The 17,209-nt window shown below is 47.5% G+C and overlaps 1 protein-coding gene across 6 annotated transcripts in view; it reads left to right on the forward strand.

Moving 5' to 3' along the window:
* Window positions 1-6,962: 6,962 nt before the first annotated feature.
* SLC6A11 (solute carrier family 6 member 11) overlaps window positions 6,963-17,209 on the forward strand; it is a 128,720-nt gene continuing 118,473 nt past the window's right edge. For 3 of the 6 annotated variants that reach the window (XM_081524485.1, XM_081524487.1, XM_081524486.1), the window contains exons 1-4: window positions 7,292-7,773; window positions 10,667-10,801; window positions 10,925-11,065; window positions 14,365-14,455. In XM_081524485.1, the coding sequence (XP_081380611.1) occupies window positions 7,524-7,773; window positions 10,667-10,801; window positions 10,925-11,065; window positions 14,365-14,455 (617 nt within the window). In that variant the 5' untranslated portion in view covers window positions 7,292-7,523. Of the gene's footprint in view, window positions 7,117-7,291; window positions 7,774-8,830; window positions 9,017-10,666; window positions 10,802-10,924; window positions 11,066-14,364; window positions 14,456-17,209 lie in introns of those variants that run through there. The other 3 variants (XM_081524483.1, XM_081524484.1, XM_081524488.1) reach the window with 2 other exon arrangements.

The raw sequence follows: 17,209 nt of genomic DNA on the forward strand, positions 1-17,209 counted from the left end.
TTGTCATGTGTCATAACAGGATCAGGGCCACCATATTGCATAATTCGCGAGTGACGATGTGAGCGGTGCCGCTGGGGCTGAGCACACACAGCCTGTTGGCCGGATGTGGTCATTCTGTAAGACCCACCCATAGGTAAACATAAAGGTCTTGACATGTCACTGGCTTTCGACGTCTGAGCCAGGACATCAGGGAGATGAGATATAAGCACAGGGAAGCTCGGAAGTGAGGAACCACGAGTGTTCACAACACAGCCCTTCCAGCTCCAGAAGGGCTGTGGCTTAAAGTCCAAGCGTAAAATCAGGGTTTGGAAACTTGGAAAGACTCTCCTCCAGAAATGGCCCAGATGTGGCTGTTCTTCCCAGGATGTAGTGATTAAATTTTGAGCTAATGATCTCAGGCTCAGATAAGGAAGAGGACAAGGACTTCTTCCTTTGTCCCCTCCTTTTTCTGCTTAGATCAGACAGAGAAAGGCAAAGTTCATGTGGGTGAGATCACTGGCTGGAAGAGGACTGTGGTCAGACCTGGCAGGTCAAAGAGTAAGTCAGAGAAAGGACTGAGGTTCAATTCTGGTTCCACTGGACAAGGTGCTCAACCTCTCTGAGCTTCAATTTTGTTATCTGTAGAATGAAAATATTGTATTATTCCTACCCCACAGTGGTGGTGTGCAACGTAACCAGAAGGGGTACGCAAGGTTCCAAGTGCAGCCTGTGAAAAGTGTATCAGTCAGGGACTTCCCAGGTGGTCCAGTGGTTAAGAATCTACCTGCCAGGGCAGGGGACACGGGTTCGATTCCTAGTCCAAGGAAGATCCTAAATGCCTTGGAGCAACTAAGTCTGTTTGCCACAATTACTGGAGCCCACATGCCCTAGAGCCAGTGCTCCACAACAAGAGAAGCCACCACAATGAGGAGCCCGTGCACTGCAACTAGAGAGTAGCCCCTGCTCACCACAACTAGAGAAAGCTCTCTCAAAGCAACAGAGACCCAGCGCAGCCAAAAATAAAAAATTTTTAAAGTGAATCAGCCACTTGTGTAACAAGTCCCATTGTCTCCTGGGATAGGGGCTGTGGGGACTGCAGCCATGTGGGGTGTGTTATTCTCACAATAATGTCAGCAGATAAGAGGGCAAAGCCAACTGTGTAGAACAGTCAAACCACTGCTTGGCCACTGTGAATCACATGGGTGAGCCCAAAGCAAGGCATGGAGAAGGATAGTCTGCCCATTGTGGGGCCACAGCAAGAATGAGGATATAAACACAACTGTGGGGGAGTGAAGAGACAGGACCAATCATTCAATCTACCACAGTATACAGATTCGTCAACTACTGGTGACGATTCATGCAAACGTTTCAGTGGAAAATCAGGTAGTTCTTTTAGTATTTCTTTCCTACAAAAGACAGCTGTCCCAGACGTTGTGGCAGGAGATAAGTAGAGGAAGACTTAATGGAGATTGCTAGTGGTCAAGGCTCCCCCATCTTTCCATCTAAATTCTAGTCCTACCAGTAAAGACCTTGCCTGAAGCCAACACTGAGGGCATGCAGGGGAAAATGTTTCTACAGGGACCTGCCTGGGGGCATGTCCTAGGTCTGATGTGTAAGGGTTGCAAAACAAAGCCTCATGCTGGAAGATTCAGTCATCAAGGAGCCCCAAGAGTTCAGAAGATGGAGAAAGAATTTTAGAATTTGTGAAGAAGGTGAGCATTAACATGGTCTTGAGGGAATGAGCTGCTCATCCCTGAGGCATAAAGGAGGGTGTTAAAAAGTGGAAAGGACCTGAACAAATGTTTATAAGCTTCACCCAAATTCAGTGGCTCAAAACAACAGGCTTTGACTATTATGGCTTTTACGTCAGGAGGCAGCCTGGGCTGGGTTTGCTCATCCTTCCGTGGGTCACTGCAGACTGCTTCAGTCTGGGTTTGTCTGGGGGCACCTCAGCTGGGGAGGTTCTGCTCTGTATCTTGTTTTCCTCCGGGACCAGCAGACTGACCTGGAACATACTTTTGAAGAAGCAGGTGAACAGAAAGACAGTCTGTCGAGGCTTGGAACTCACACATCCATCACTGGATTGTAGACTTATTAGAAAAATGTAAGCTTATTAGAAAAAGGATGGTGGTAATAATGATGAATTGATGCTTTCCAATTGTGGTGCTGGAGAAGACTCTTGAGAGCCCCTTGGACTGCAAGATGAAACCAGTCAATTCTAAAGGAAATCAACCCTGAATATTCTTTGGAAGGATGTTGCTGAACCTGAAGCTCCAATACTTCGGGCACCTGATGTGAAAAGCCAACTCATTGGAAGAGACTCCGATGCTGGGAAAGATTGAAGGCAAAAGGAGAAGGCAGAGGCAGGGAATGAGATGGTTAGATGGCATCAACGACTCAATGGACATGAGTTTGAGCAAACTCTGGGAGATAGTGAAGGACCTGGGAGCCTGGCGTCCTGCAGCCCATGGCACTGCAAAAAATCGAACATGACTTAGCGACTGAACAACAACAGTTGGGCAAGGTATTTCCAGAAAACTGGGTTCTCTGTGACTCCCATAATTGGGAAATCCCATCCCTAAGTTCCCTGTGGTGTCCCTGCCGTGTGCCGGTCCAGCTTTCACCTGGACACTCCAGCTCTGAGGAGCTCACCACCCCCTGGAATAGACTATTCAGACTGGACAACTTGCAGGAAGTTCTTTCTGGTACCCAATGCCTTCTTGCTTCCTGTCTTTGATCCTGGTCCTGCATGCAGGTTTTCGGTCTGGCAGTCATTCACACAGTTGAGGACCTTGCTCGAGTCCCCAAGAGAGTCAGCGGTGGGCACACCCGGACAAAGGTGAGCAGGACCATCAGCCCCACCGTGGGGTGCTGAGCTCCACCCACCGGGAGATGTACCTGACGCTGCGCCTTCCCTCGCCCTCCATACCTCCGTATCCAGTCCCAGGCTGAGCCCTCTGCGTTTCACCCCTCCCCAACCCCTCGCCCCTGCCATCTCACTCTACTCCACCTTCTTCTGTTCTTCTCCATTGTCACCTCTCTCCTCTAAGCTGCCATCCTCTCCTCTAGCCAGGATCACTGCAGTAGCCTCTTCACTGTCCCCACCCTGCCCCATAGCCCACTTCTCACCCTGCAGCCACAGTAATCTCATTATAATGCAAAGCTGCTCATACTGCCCGCTGCTAAAGCTTTCCCACTCTGCACTCCGGCCTCAGCCCTGGGGATCATTTATCAGGACCCTCACATCCCTCCTCCTCCAGGTCACTGCTCCTGTCCCTTCAGGCTCTGGCTCACCTGTCACCTGCCCAGAACTCCTTGACAAGGTCGGACCTCTCAGTTACAAGGTCTCCTAGCATCAAAGACCTTTCCTTTGTGGTGCATACCACCGACTTTCCATTCACTACTCTGACTACTTGACTAGCAGCTGCCTCCTCCCATAACAGCGGGTGGTACACTGGCTGGGTAGGGTGGGTAGGACTGATTGATAGTGTCTGTAGCATCTGCAGTGCAGACTTCCATGGTGTAAATACAACTACCATGACAGATTTCAAGCTACCAACAATTGTGGCTTGCAAAAACCCTGAAAATGTCACCATCAGCTTCCCCCAGGTGGTCTGAGGTGGTCTCTAGCATTCCCCTGGGGCAGGCCTTGTATGCGGCCCTCCTCAAGACCAATACAGTATCTGAAAAACAGCTCAGGAACCATTAAGTATCTGGTGAATGAATCAAAGAACAATGCTGAAGTTTAAACAAGCCTTCAGGACAGTAATTGCTGATTCTGAAGATAAAAGACTTCTAATGCTCGCCTCAGGAATGGGACTTCCCAGGTGGTACAGTGGTAAAGAATCTGCCTGCCAATGCAGAAGACGCAGGTTCAATCCCTGGGTCAGCAAGATCCCCTGGAGGAGGAAATGGCAACCCACTCCAGTATTCTTGCCTGGGAAATCCCATGGACAGAGGAGCTTGGTGGTGTGCAGTCCATGAGATCACAAAGAGACAGACATGATTTAGTGACTGAGCACACACATACACACACATACCTCCCCAAGAAAAGAGTAGGGAGTCATGGCATTTCTGTTCTCTGAAGACTATTTCTACATTTATTTAACAAAATGTCTACACCAGGCAGAGATTCCAAGTGCTTTTCAAATGCTATCCCATTCACTTCTCATAGCAATTAAAAGGCAGATTATGTCTAGTATTCTCAATTTACAGATAAGTAAACTAAGGCTTAGAGTAATTCGCCTAGGTGGTGGAGCCAGGCTTTGAACACACAGAGTATGACGGTACAACCCATGTTCCTAACCACTATGCTATGCTGCATCAGGAGCAGCTCTGGAAATGAGACACTCTTCATATCCCCATCTCTGCTCCAACCTAAGGACATCCACCCCATGGATATGGTATGTGATTGCCAGGTCACTGAAACTTAACAAAGAAATAACCTAATAGAAAAGGTCCAGAGTTGAGGCTGTGAAATGATAAGGGAAACGTGGGCTCTTCCGGATAAAGACAGAGGAAAAAGAGGAAGACTTTTCAAGAGCCATGAATAATCATGGAGATGGACTTTAAATATTTATTTACTGAATTCTAGCAAGAAGACACTGACTTGGTTAACTTTCATAAAGGGAAATGCTAAAACTTGAGAGGTGAGTTTGGGACATCAGGATTTGTACAGTGTTCTCCGCATATGGTCTTGCTTCATCTTGAAGACCACCATGGGATATGAGGATAATCAGCTCATGTTAATGAACTGCAGACATCAAAGCTCAGAAGTCAGGGGAGGTAGCCAAGGCCACAGAACCTATCAGCAGAACTGAGCCCGGGTTCCCCATCCCCTCGCGCTGCTAGTTCATGTTACTTCCCAAGCAAGTCTTGTAAAACCATCCTCTCAGAGGAAGACAATTCCTGTAGCTAACTATGCTGATGGGCTGTACAAAGTGAAAATGTAATTAGATTCAAAGGAGGTTTACCTAGATTCTGGGGTATAGCCTAATATTGAAATAGTAAAATCCAGGAATATATCTCTAATTTCGGAGGTAGCTGTTCATTTAACAAATGAACTCCTAGGTGCTTATTATGTGTAGGGACAATCAAGGTCAAAGACGATCTTGACTGCTCATTCTGTATGCAGCACTGAGGATCACTGCAAAGAAAATGAAAATGCTGATGTGGAGTTTTTAGCATGGGAGAAGATGGAATCAATCTAGAAGGAAAGTCTGGGACAATCAGATTGTGGGCGTAATTCAGAATGCCAGGGTCAGGGATTTGATTTTATCCTGTAGGAAAAGAAGGACCAATGAAGACATTTAAGCAAAGGAATGACATCACCACCACCATCATCCTGATCACAATAAAAATAAAAAGTACTATTCACAGAGCACCAACTGTGCTCAAGACAACTATCCCTCAAACTCAGTCCATGAGGTCATAACTGATATTAACCCCACATTACAGAGGAGAACCCTGAGGCAGAGGTAATACAGCTTATAAGGGGCAGAGCCTGGATCTACCTGAGTCCAGTTCACTCTCACCCTAAACACTCCACAGGATCTCTGCTTTTGAGTATATGCAGGACAGCACCTGGGAGTGGAGGTTTCGGAGCTGTCAGCATTTAGTTGGATGGCTAATGTAATGAGAAAGACCCAATTTAAGGGAAAGAGAGGAGGACCAGAGAAGCAGCGGAAGGAGAAACCGTTAAAAAAAAAAAAAAAAGGGCAGGCAATGCCAAGGAAACCACGCAGGTAGAAATTTTAAGAAGGAAAGACAGGTATGATGGTGCAGAAAGCTACCTAGAGATCAGGCAGGATGGGGAGGGACAAGGAACTGTAGGATCTGTCAACTTAAGAGGGCTTCCGGGACTTCACAGACAGCATTTTCAGGGGAGTGGCGAGGGTGGACGCCAGATTGCTGTGGGCTGAGGAATGAGTGGGAGGTGAAGACGGTGCAGGCAGCATGTAAACTTACTCTTTCAAGAAATATGATAGTTAGGGGGAGGGGAGGAAGGAAGCCTGAAAGGGGAAGATGGTAGCTGGAAGCATTTTCTGGGGGAGATAGAGGTGAGGCGAGACTCAAGCAGTTGTACACCAGAATGAAGGAGAAGCTGAGGCCACGAGACAGGGAGGCATTTCTCCAGAGCCCCAGAGAGAGCTCCAAGGGATGGATGGAGGGCTCAGTGGGTGGCGTTACAGACAGCTCACGTGGCTGGACTTCTTCAGGGCTGTGAAATCACAGAGAGGGGGTCTGACTATCTCTGTGGCCCCTTGCAAACCTTACCTTCTCTTGCTTTTTTTCTTCCTTTCTCTGGCCTTTCCCTCTTCTCTCCACAAATACTTAGTGAGCACCTACTATGTGCAAGTGCTTATGTTAGGTTCTATGCCTTTTATAATAAACAAGGCAGGGTACATCACCCTCTCAGTTGAGTGGAAAGACAGATATTAAACAAGATGCTACATAACTATATGTGACTACACAGCGTATGATAATGTTCGTAAAGCCCTTCCAATATACTAAATACTTTATAAGCATTTTCGTATTAACTCCACACACACATTTATAACAAAAGCACTATTTGCAATATAGTATTCCTATTTGCAAATCAGGAAACTGAGGCACAGAAATGTCTGATGACTTCTTCACACGACTAAAAAGATTAAGATAGATAGCGGTTCAAATTAGATTTGCCCATTTCCACAGGCAAATCTAACTGCCACACTGTCCTGAGTCAGTGTGTTTACAACGGTGGGCGCCAGGATGGACAAGATCTGGAGGCGTCACTAGCCTAGGGGAGCTCACAGTCTGAGCGCTGGGAAGAAAGTTCATTTTTCTTCCCAAAAGTTCATTTTCTCCCTTCGTCCACACTGTGGTCCCTGTCAATTTTATTAGCATCACCTGGGCGCACACGTTCCAACAAACGCAAAAGCTCCAGTCCTGCCCCACCCACTAGATCAGGGTCTGCAGTTTAACGCGACGCGCAGGCGCTCAGACTGCAGAAGCCAGTTCTACAGCCGCTCCTCTTATTAGAGGTGAGAAACTGAGACCCAGAAATTCGGAGATCACAGAGTGGTGAAACTTCAGGGCTTGGTGTCTGGAGCCCAGCCTAGGCCTGAATGCACACTTCCACTTTTTTAAAAAGAGGTCAGTGGGTAGGACACGGGGAGGGAGGGGGCGCGCGCAAGGTGCTCGGCGCGCGCAAGGTGCTCGGCGCGCGCAAGGTGCTCGGCGCGCGCAAGGTGCTCGGCGCGCGCAAGGTGCTCGGCGCGCGCAAGGTGCTCGGCGCGCGCAAGGTGCTCGGCGCGCGCAAGGTGCTCGCGGGCTCCCGGGCCCCAGCCGGGCTGAGGCGACGCGGGCGCCCGGTGGGGCCGGGCCGCCGCTTCCCCGTCCCCGTCCCCGTCCCCGTCCCCGCGCTGGCCCGGCCCGGCCCGGCCCCTCAGCTCCACCCCCTGCCTCCCCCTCCCGCCCGCTCTCGCCTCCAGAAAAGCCAGCCCGCCCGGGGCGGCGGCACAGAGCCGGGCCCGGCGCACGAGGAGGCAGCCAGCGCGGCCATGACGGCGGAGAAGGCGCTGCCTCTGGGCAACGGGAAGGCTGCTGAGGAGGCGCGGGAGTCTGAGGTGCTGAGTGGCGGCGGCGGCGGCGGCGGGGGCGCGGTGTCCGCGCGCGACAAGCGCGACAAGGCGGTCCACGAGCGCGGCCACTGGAATAACAAGGTGGAGTTCGTGCTGAGCGTGGCGGGGGAGATCATCGGGCTGGGCAACGTGTGGCGCTTCCCTTACCTGTGCTACAAGAACGGCGGAGGTGAGGCGGTGCGCGCGCGGCCCTGAGGAGGACGAGGTGGGAGAAGCCGGCCCTGTGGGGGCAGGGAGCCGGGCCCCCTCCCGCGCCTGCGTGTGGCGGGACCCCAGTCTCGCGGGGACGCCGGCCGCCTGGCCCCGGGGCCACCTGGCGCGAGAGCTGACCCCCGCGCGACGCTCGCCGCCCCAGTGCGCATGCTCGCCCCCCCCCTTCGCACCTGAGCGCGCCACCTGCTAGCACGCGGGCACTCGTCCGCCGGGTGTGTTCTGTCCCCGGGGGCGTGAGGTGCAGACCGAGGCCGGGAGCCCTTGGCGTGAGTTCGGGGGCAGGACGCAGTCCCTTGGAGCCTCAGCTTTCCTGACTGGAAACGCGCGTGAAGGAAAGGGGACTTTGGTCATCCGAGAAGCTTCGTGGTTCTGAGGGCTTCCCGAAATGCCAGCCTCTGGCCTCAACTTAACTTACCTCATCTCATTAAACAGTCGTCTTTGTAGGTAGGGGTATATTCCCCGTTTTGCAGGGGAGGAAACAGGGACAGAGAAGTCGCTCACTCCCCAAGGGGTAAAGGCGGGGATTCTGACACCAAAGGCCTGTTTTTAAAGTGGGATTGGACGCACAACTGGGAGAACTTTTTTAGGTGAGGCCCGTTGCCGTTTGGTTTCCCTTCCTTTCATTTGCCCCTAGGGCCCTTTCTAGGACTGTCTGGTGGGAAGATGGGCACCAAAGAGCTTCCTTGACTGGTCTCAGAACAGTTAGCAACAGTACTGACTTGCTGTTCAGAAGGTGCTTAGAGCTTGCCGGGGTCAGGGAAACGAAGGTGACCAGAGAGTCGTTTCTAGTGACAGCATGCCCAAGGCTGCATGCTGGAGATGCAGCAGTTAAGTCCTTAGATCTCCCAGCTCCAAGAAGGGAGCTCCAGACTTGAGGAGCCCCCACCTGTCGTAGCAACAGGACAGCTGGCAGGTCCATGGCAAGGGACCCTGTGAAACCTCGAGGGGCACGGTTTCTGCAGAGAAAAGCCCGTGTCCATGTTTTCCTCTCTCTCTTTGCTGTGTCCCTCCAGCAGATCCCCAGAGCCCAGCAAAGGTGGCTCAGAGGTTTGGCAGGGACCACACTGTCGGACTGCGGGACAGGACTTCCTGTGCGGGCAGCTGCAGGGAGAGCGAGAAGGGGACTGCTTGGCCAGGGCCCTTTTCTTTGGAGACATTCATCCTGAAGGCACAGGCTGCTCCAAGCCTGCTCTGCACTGGTAATGAAGTGGCCGCCGGGGTCGGTGGCTTGGCACAGGGAGAGAGGGAGTGGCCTCAGAGACCCTGAACGTGCCCTGAGCCCTCAGCTGGGAACCTGCCTCTCCTCTTTGCACATTCAGCCTGTGTAAGCTGCTGTGTCCGCTTAAACTCCTGTGGAAACCCTTTAGGATCGTCCCAGGCGAGAGTTGTTTAAACTTCTCCCCCCCACCCTTTTTTAGCAGGAAATTGTTATACCAAAACCAGAAACGCATTCCTAAAATCAGAACATTGTATATGCTGCGTTAGTTACAAACTCTCAGATTTAAAAAAAAAAAAAAAGGTTGTAGTGAGTACAGTTTAAAAATGAGTCATTTTTTTTTTTTTTTTACTCTAACTCAACGAGAATCTCCGCTGGGTGTACAGATATCCTGGTTTAATTATCATAAGGATTACTAGCTTTGTGAGTAGAGAGGCCACAAGGCTTTCAGAAAGTGTCGTTTTATTTTAAATTGCAGCATGTTAGGGAAACTTCTGTGGCTTGTCTTAATCACTTAGATTCAGAAAACAGACCCTCTTATCTTCTTTCAAGCACTTTTTGCCTTCTAATATAGTTGGGGTATCTGCTTATCAACTGTTTAACTTTCTTTAAAAAAAATCTACACAGCTCTACTCATAAGCTGCAACAATACTTTAGTATTTCTTTCCCAATGTGAAACTCTGTAAAAATAGAAAAGATAAGACCCTTTCACAACCTGGTAAATATTGTCCTATTACCAGGATTGATCAAAATCATTGCTGTTAATCCTGTGGTTAAAGGGACTTCATTTAGCAAAAAGCAATTTCAGTGAAAGCCTTCATTCGCAAGATCAGATGGCAGGGAATAGCGTGTGTTTTCATGCTTTGTTATTAGACAGGAGAGAGAGAATGAGGGATTTGGAAAAATCCCCTTCTGCTTGTAATGGCTCATGTTCACCTCAGTCATTTAATTTGTTTCACAGAAAGGCCCAGGCAGTGGGTATTGTGTTTCAAAATGGGAGCCCTAAAGCTTACGGTGGTCTTTTCTCCAGACTGATTCAAAGCCAGCCTCTCTGGCTGTATTCTTGCTATGAACTCCTCATATCTCAGCTCCATACCTGGGGCTCGTGTACAGGGACCTGTTACTGCTCATTGTATATCTCCTTGAGAATGCCTTTCTTTGTAAAGATTTTTTGCAGGTTACTTCCAAAGTAAAAAGAAGAGGCCCCCTCCCCTGGCCAGTTGAGGTTACTTTATAATATAAAAGGAGGATACAGCATTCAGGGAGGGAATAGATTTGACTTGTGCTGGAGGGTAGATGCATAAATGAAAGATTCAAGCATATTACACAGTTTCTTAAACTTTATCATCTTAACTGTACAACCATTCTGTGAGATAAGTGGTGCAGTTATTACATATTAAAGCCTTATTTTACAGTTGAAGAAGTTGAGGCTGGGAGATGTGACATAGACTTACTCAAGGGGGTAGGTGGCAGAGAGCCCAAACCCAGGCTCACATTTTCTGACTCTGGTCCTTATAGCAGGAACTTGAACTCAAGCTCAGAGCATATGCTGTCTTCCCTCTAATAGGTTATTCGGGGGCTGAAGTGGCAGAGGCAACTTTTAACTTCATTCCTTTCCTTTGCATCTTTGCAGGGGCATTCCTGATTCCCTATGTGGTGTTTTTTATATGCTGTGGGATTCCTGTTTTTTTCCTGGAAACAGCTCTGGGACAGTTTACAAGTGAAGGTGGCATTACATGTTGGAGGAAAGTGTGCCCTTTATTTGAAGGTAAGTGCTGAGTTAATCAGAAAATTTAAAAAATGCCTAGGTATTGTCAGGCTGTGAAGGGCAGCTTTTTTTTTAACAAGTTGGAGAGGGACTTAGATCACTGCCTTTTCTTTGTTCTTTCAGGCATTGGTTATGCAACGCAGGTGATTGAGGCCCATCTAAACGTGTACTACATTATCATCCTGGCATGGGCCATTTTCTACCTGAGCAACTGCTTCACCACTGAGCTCCCCTGGGCCAGCTGTGGACACGAGTGGAACACAGGTATGGCCTCCCTGGAGGGTCTCTCAGCTGGTCTTACTGGGCGAGCTGGGATTGGTGGTGTGTCACGTGTCTTGCTGTGAGTTCAGATTCCACTGAATCTGGTGGTCATTTCTGTACCTGGTCTGCGTACTCTCATGAGCTGAGCACTAGCCCAGGGACTGGCACAAGGAGAGGAACTGTGGCGTTCTTACCTTGCTTTGCCAAATATAGAGGCTGCATCCTTTGGGCACACAGTAAGGATGCAAGTAAGAAGTGCTAAACTGAGATCCAGGGGTTCAGGCTGCAATTCCAGCCCTGCCTCTGAGTGTCAGATTTTCCTCTGTAAAATGAAGGGGTTAGACTAGATCAAGAGTTGCAGACAGGGGGGCTGTCAGCCGATTAGGCTTTAGATCAATGACCAGCCCATTTCAAAAATGTATTTGTTGTATTTGTATTTTCAAAAATTGAAAAATCAGAAGGCTTGGGGATGAAAATCCAGATTCCCAGCTTCTCTTGAAAAGTTAAAAAGATCTGGCAACAGCAGAGCCACATTCCCACAATCATACTTGGCAGCAGTGGCCACAGCTGAGAAACGGCTGTTGTCTGTGGGTGAAGCATCTGTCCTCAAGCTGGCCACAGTCCCCACGCAGCTCATATGGCTCATTTATTCTACCTGTCCACCCCAGGTAGACACTTGAATTCACCACTCTCCTCTTCCCTTCAATGGGTAACTTCTGAGATTACTTTGGATTCTAATATACTGTTTACTTATCTATTTGTCAACCTATCAGGACTGAGTCTTATAATCTAGGGAAGACAAATACTTCTCAACCACTATGTATGGAGACTGCTCTGTACAGACATCACTAATCGATTGTAGAACTCTTTCCTTTTGAGTCTAGTTTTGGCCTCGGAGCTCTGCTCAGTACTGCTCTAGACAGTCACTGCCTTTTGACTGCAGTCAACATACCTGCTCTAATCTATTCACCATCTGTGTTGCAACCTGTGGTTAGGTTGTGCCTGTAAGTGGCCAGTTATCCTGAAAGCTGAGATACAGTAGACAGGGCAGGATATTGGTCACTGGCAGAAGGAACAGCAGTCATTAGACCAAGAAAATGCTGAGAACTAGTTTATCCCTGCATAACTTTACCTTGTTCCCCCACCCAGCACTTTTTTGGGGGGGTGGGGGTGAGTCTCATTTTCTCTCCCTGGTTCTTAACCTATCTTTGCCTAGGAACATAATCAGATGTTTATCAAACTAAAATTCAAGGACGTATTCTTGGAGGCCTGCAAGTCATCCATGATAAATTAACTGTGCAAATTTATTTTGAGGGTACTCTAAAAATATGTGCATGTTCTAATTATCTGTACATTCACCTTATAAATGAGGATGGTTGGGGATCTCAATGCCTGACTTTGTGCACACTGACAATTCAAAATGCATTCTTGGTGAATAGGATGATGGTGGCCAAGGGAAAAAGAGATTTAATTCATAAATGTAGGAACTGTAGGAACAAAGGTTCTGCAAATGCATGACCGGAGAAAAATGGTGATAGAACTGAATCTCAAATAGCGCATAGAAAAATAAGCAAGTTCAACTCCATAGACCCTGCCTCCTACCTGTCAGGTCCATTTTTCTGTTGGGAAATCAATTTAATCTCACAAGATGGCATTATCATGCACACCCGTTTTTTGCTATCAATTTAAATTGTATTGGTTCGGTGGTATAGTTGGTATTTAATTTGTAAAACATGGCTTTATAGTTGTTTGAATACTTTAATCACAAAGGCTTTATAACTCATTGCTTATTTGTAGATGATGAAATATCATTTTAATAAAAATGCCTTGTCAACTTTGGGTGTCTGAGAAATTTTTTTACCCTAGAAAAAAAAATTGAGAGACATTGTATTAGAGAATCTGATCAAAACTAAGGGCTCCTCGCTCTAGAAAAAGGAACAAGGGCACATTCAGGCATTTTGCTTATAACTTTGGGTTCCCAGACTTCTCTTAGGGCTGGCTGTGGACCCCACAGACCATCTCCTTCCCTGGTGTGGTTAGCAGTTGTCCAGAGAAGTGGGAAGAGAGCAGACACTTGGGGGGCTTTTTCCCCAGTGGGCTGCAAAGCTTTCTTCCACTGATTTGCACTCCCCTTTTTCTGAAGGCATGTCAACACTTGTAATGTGTGAAGTGTCATGTATAGGAGGGCTTCATGCTCCAGCGATTATAGATATAGTTGGAGTGTTTGTGCATACATAAGCAGAGTGACGGGCCAGCATGAAGCTAAATGCAGGCTCCAGGCTGGTCACCGTGCTAGGTACAGGGGCTTTGAAATGAGTGGGCACACACGACGCTGTCCTCAGGGAGCTCACAGCCTGGTGACTAAGGCAGCTCTGTGAACAGGGAGGTGCTGTAAAGAGACCTGGATTCCATGATGGCAGACAGAACCAGGCAATAACCATGGCAAAGGAGGTGGAGCCTTGGCTGGACTGTTTTCTTCCCCTAACTGGCTGGTGACTTGTGAGCAGGGAGAGGGTATGGGCGGGGGTCACTTGACTACTTCTGACTCTTGATTCATCCTCTTCAAAATAAAGGGAGTTGGAGAAGGAGGTTCCTTGGAGGACCTTTAAATTCTAACTTCCTTAGAATTCAGGAGAGGGAGATCAAAGAAGGCTTTCTGGAGGAGAGGGTAATAGGCTGATCTGGGCCTTAAAGGACAGACACTCAGATGTTTTTACCTTGAGATTCAAATCCCCCTTGGTCATCAAGTCTCATGAAATGAGAAGAGATATTCAATAAATCCTTTCTTAGATTGATTGAGTGAGGGAATGATGAAAGAACCAGGGATTCTTTACACATTTGGATATTATTTCATCCAATTGTCGGGTCTTTATGAAGCAGCTTTGACATTCGCCTGAGTCTCACCTGTGTTACTGGCCCAGGGACACCATGGCTGATGCCCCTTTTTAACCCTCACATTCCTGCCAGGGTGGAACAGGTAGATGCCATGGACAAGCCTTAGGCAGGGAAGTGGAAAAGGTGAAAGATTCAGGAGAAAAGAATCGAACAGGGTGTACTAGTGGGAAATAGAGGGAGGAGGTGCCCTACCCCCAAAACTTCTTCTCTGGTTGGAATCAAGCCAAGCCTCTCTCTTAAACTGTTTGTACATGATTGATTTTCCCCACAGTGCTCTCTGAGGCATGTTTACCTGAAGCGGCTGGGTAAAAACCGCCTGGTTGCACCATGGGCTCTGAATATTGTCTAAGCTTCAGCCCTTGCAGAGGTTAACTTTCTTGTGTTTCTTGTCCTGTTTCCCACTGCAGAGAACTGCGTGGAGTTCCAGAAACTGAACGCTACCAACCACAGCCACGTGTCCCTGCAGAACGCCACCTCTCCTGTCATGGAGTTTTGGGAGTAAGTGGAAACACCTTGTCTCCTTTGGCCCGTGGGGGCTCTGTCCTGGTTGCCCCGACCCCACCCCTGAAAAAAGTCTGACCCTGCCTCCAGCCTCCAGCCTCGAACTTCCTGGCTTCTGTGGACATTTGGCTGGTTTAGAAGCCAGAATGGAGATCTTGAGAGGTTTTCTAAAGGAGCACAGCTGAGAAAAATGTTTTCTCGTTCTTTGTTGACATGTCAGCATGCCTAGTTACTTACTAGGGCAAGAAGTGCTTGGCAAAATGATGGGCAGTTTAAAAATTCACTTTTAGCAAAAGAGAAGGTTTGGACTGTTTGCAGTAAACCAAGTCAAGAGTATATTTAGCCTGGAAAGCAGAAGTCTCCTGGGGGGACAGGTTAGCTTTCATTCAGTAGCTACAAGGTGACGTGGAAAGGACGTAGATCAACTTGAATGGGGAGAGGTTGTAAAGAGGCAAGTACTTAAGGAAGAGTTCAGTCCCACAGTGTTGTCTGCAAGTACTTTCACAGGTTGTAAGCCCTCATACCTGGAAGTGTTTGATGAACAGAAGGCTGTTGATGGTTTTGGGGACAGTGCCTGAATCCACTGACTTTATAGGCAGTAGTTGTGTGGGTGGGCATCTTCCCAGAGATGGGCATTTTTCATCAGTGTTCCAAAGGGATCTGTAGCCCTTGGAGTTGCAGGGCTGCCATATACGGTTGTATAAGTTGTTCACTGCACAACCCTAGAGGGCATCATTTACATTGTGAATGTGCAGAATTGTGCAGCACCCCAGGAATTGAAGAAAAGTTTCCTCTATGGGTTGAAGGCTGGATAAAGGCTCACTGAGGCTTTTCAGTTTGAAAAGGCCTGACTTCATTGAAGAACCTCCCCTACCCTAGTGCTGATGAATAGTAGTATAGAGGAGCAGTGGTTTTATGAGTGATTTTTTTTTTTTTATTTAACCAGATACCATTCTTAGTGTATGGCTTTTCTTCATTATTTATGTGTAGCATACAGAAGTTTCAACTATATTAAATTCAAACCTGCCAGTATTTTTCTTTTTGGTTTGCACAGTGAGTGTCTTATTTAAGATATAGTTCCCTACCTCAAAGTTGCACACACACAGACACACACACACATACACACAAATATATATATATATATATATATATATATATATATATATATTTCTGGGTTTTCTTCTAAGATTTTTAAAGTTTTTTTTTTCACAGTCAGGAATATAATCTACCTGGAATATTATTTTGTATAAGATATGAAGTAGGAATCCAGTTTTATTTTTTTATATAAATAACCAATTTCTCCAGCAGTATTTGCTGAATCATTCATCCTTTCCTTACTGATTTGTAATGCCATCTTCCATATAAAGTTTTACTAAAAGCATAGATCTGTTTGAGGGCACTGTGATCCCTTCATCTGTTTTGCTAACTGTGTGTCAGCACTGTACCTAAAGTTTAATTTTAAGCCTTGAACCCACAAGACAGGTCCCTCACTTTGCTGTTTTCCAAAATTATTTTAGTCTTCCAGATGAATTTTAGAATCAGCTTGTCAAGTTAAAAAACAACAACAACAATAAAGAACAGAACAACTCTGCGGGGACTTTGGTTGGGAGGATAATGAATTTATAGATTAATCTGAGACAACTGACACCTTTGTGATTGAACCTCTCTGTTCATGAACATGGTATAGCCCTCAGTTTATTTAGGTTGTTTAAAATGCCTGATGAAGTAGTGCTACCTGATGTGGTTGGCAGAGAAACATCACCTGGTTGGAAATGCAAACTCTCCAGCTCTATCCAGACCTACTGTTGTTGTTCAGTTGCTCAGTCATGTCCGATTCTTTGTGACCCCATGGATTGTAGCATGCCCGGCTTCCCCCCGTCACTGTCTCCTGGAGTTTGCTCAAAATCATATCCATTGAGTCAGTGATGCTCTGTTTGACTGTGGCCTACTGAGTCATAGTCAAATAGAGCATCCATGTGACATTGTGCTGGAGTGGAGGCTGCTTTGTGTGTATGTGGGTGGGAGGGGCGCTATGTGGCCTTTTCCAGCCCCAGTGGACTATAGTTTCCTATAGGAATGTTTTGGACCTGCACATTTGAGGATGGCAAAAGATGGTCTCTGTGGTCCCTTAGAGAACAGAACCCGAAGTCCTGCACTGGACGAGGTCTCTGTGTAACTTACATTGTTTTGTACCATTCATTTCCTTTGTAATGTGTATGGGAAACCTGGATTAAATTCTTATTTGTGCAGCATGTTGGTTTATTGTCTGAATTCCCCAGGAGGCTGTCATGAAGCAGCATCTTTTCTGGTTTTGCTCCCCACTGCTGGTATATGGAAGACCCTCAGTGAATATTTACCGAATGTAAAGGTACATGGGAGGAAGGCAAGCAGACAGTATTTTCTAGAAAACAGTACATAAGGAGAGTCAAAGTGGGCTCTGGCAAGTACTCATCTTATCCCTAAGCTCCCCAGAATAGCACTGGCTGCTTCAGGGATCCCTTTGTAATATCTATGTGTGCATGCATACTTAATCAGTTCAGTCATGTCCAGTTCTTCGCAACACTATGGACTGTAGCCCACCAGGCTCCTCTGTTCATAGGATTCTCCAGGCAACACTGGAGTGGGTTGCTGTGCCCTCCTCCAGAAAATCTTCCCGACCTAGGGATTGAACCTGAGTCTCTTGCATCTCTTGCCTTGGCAGGTGAGTTCTTTAGCACTGAGCCACCTGGAAAGCCCATAATATTCATGTTA

This window comes from Giraffa tippelskirchi, chromosome 9 (assembly GCF_054371585.1).
Source record: "Giraffa tippelskirchi isolate mGirTip1 chromosome 9, T2T-mGirTip1v1.2.pri, whole genome shotgun sequence".
NCBI classification, from domain to species: Eukaryota; Metazoa; Chordata; class Mammalia; order Artiodactyla; family Giraffidae; genus Giraffa; species Giraffa tippelskirchi.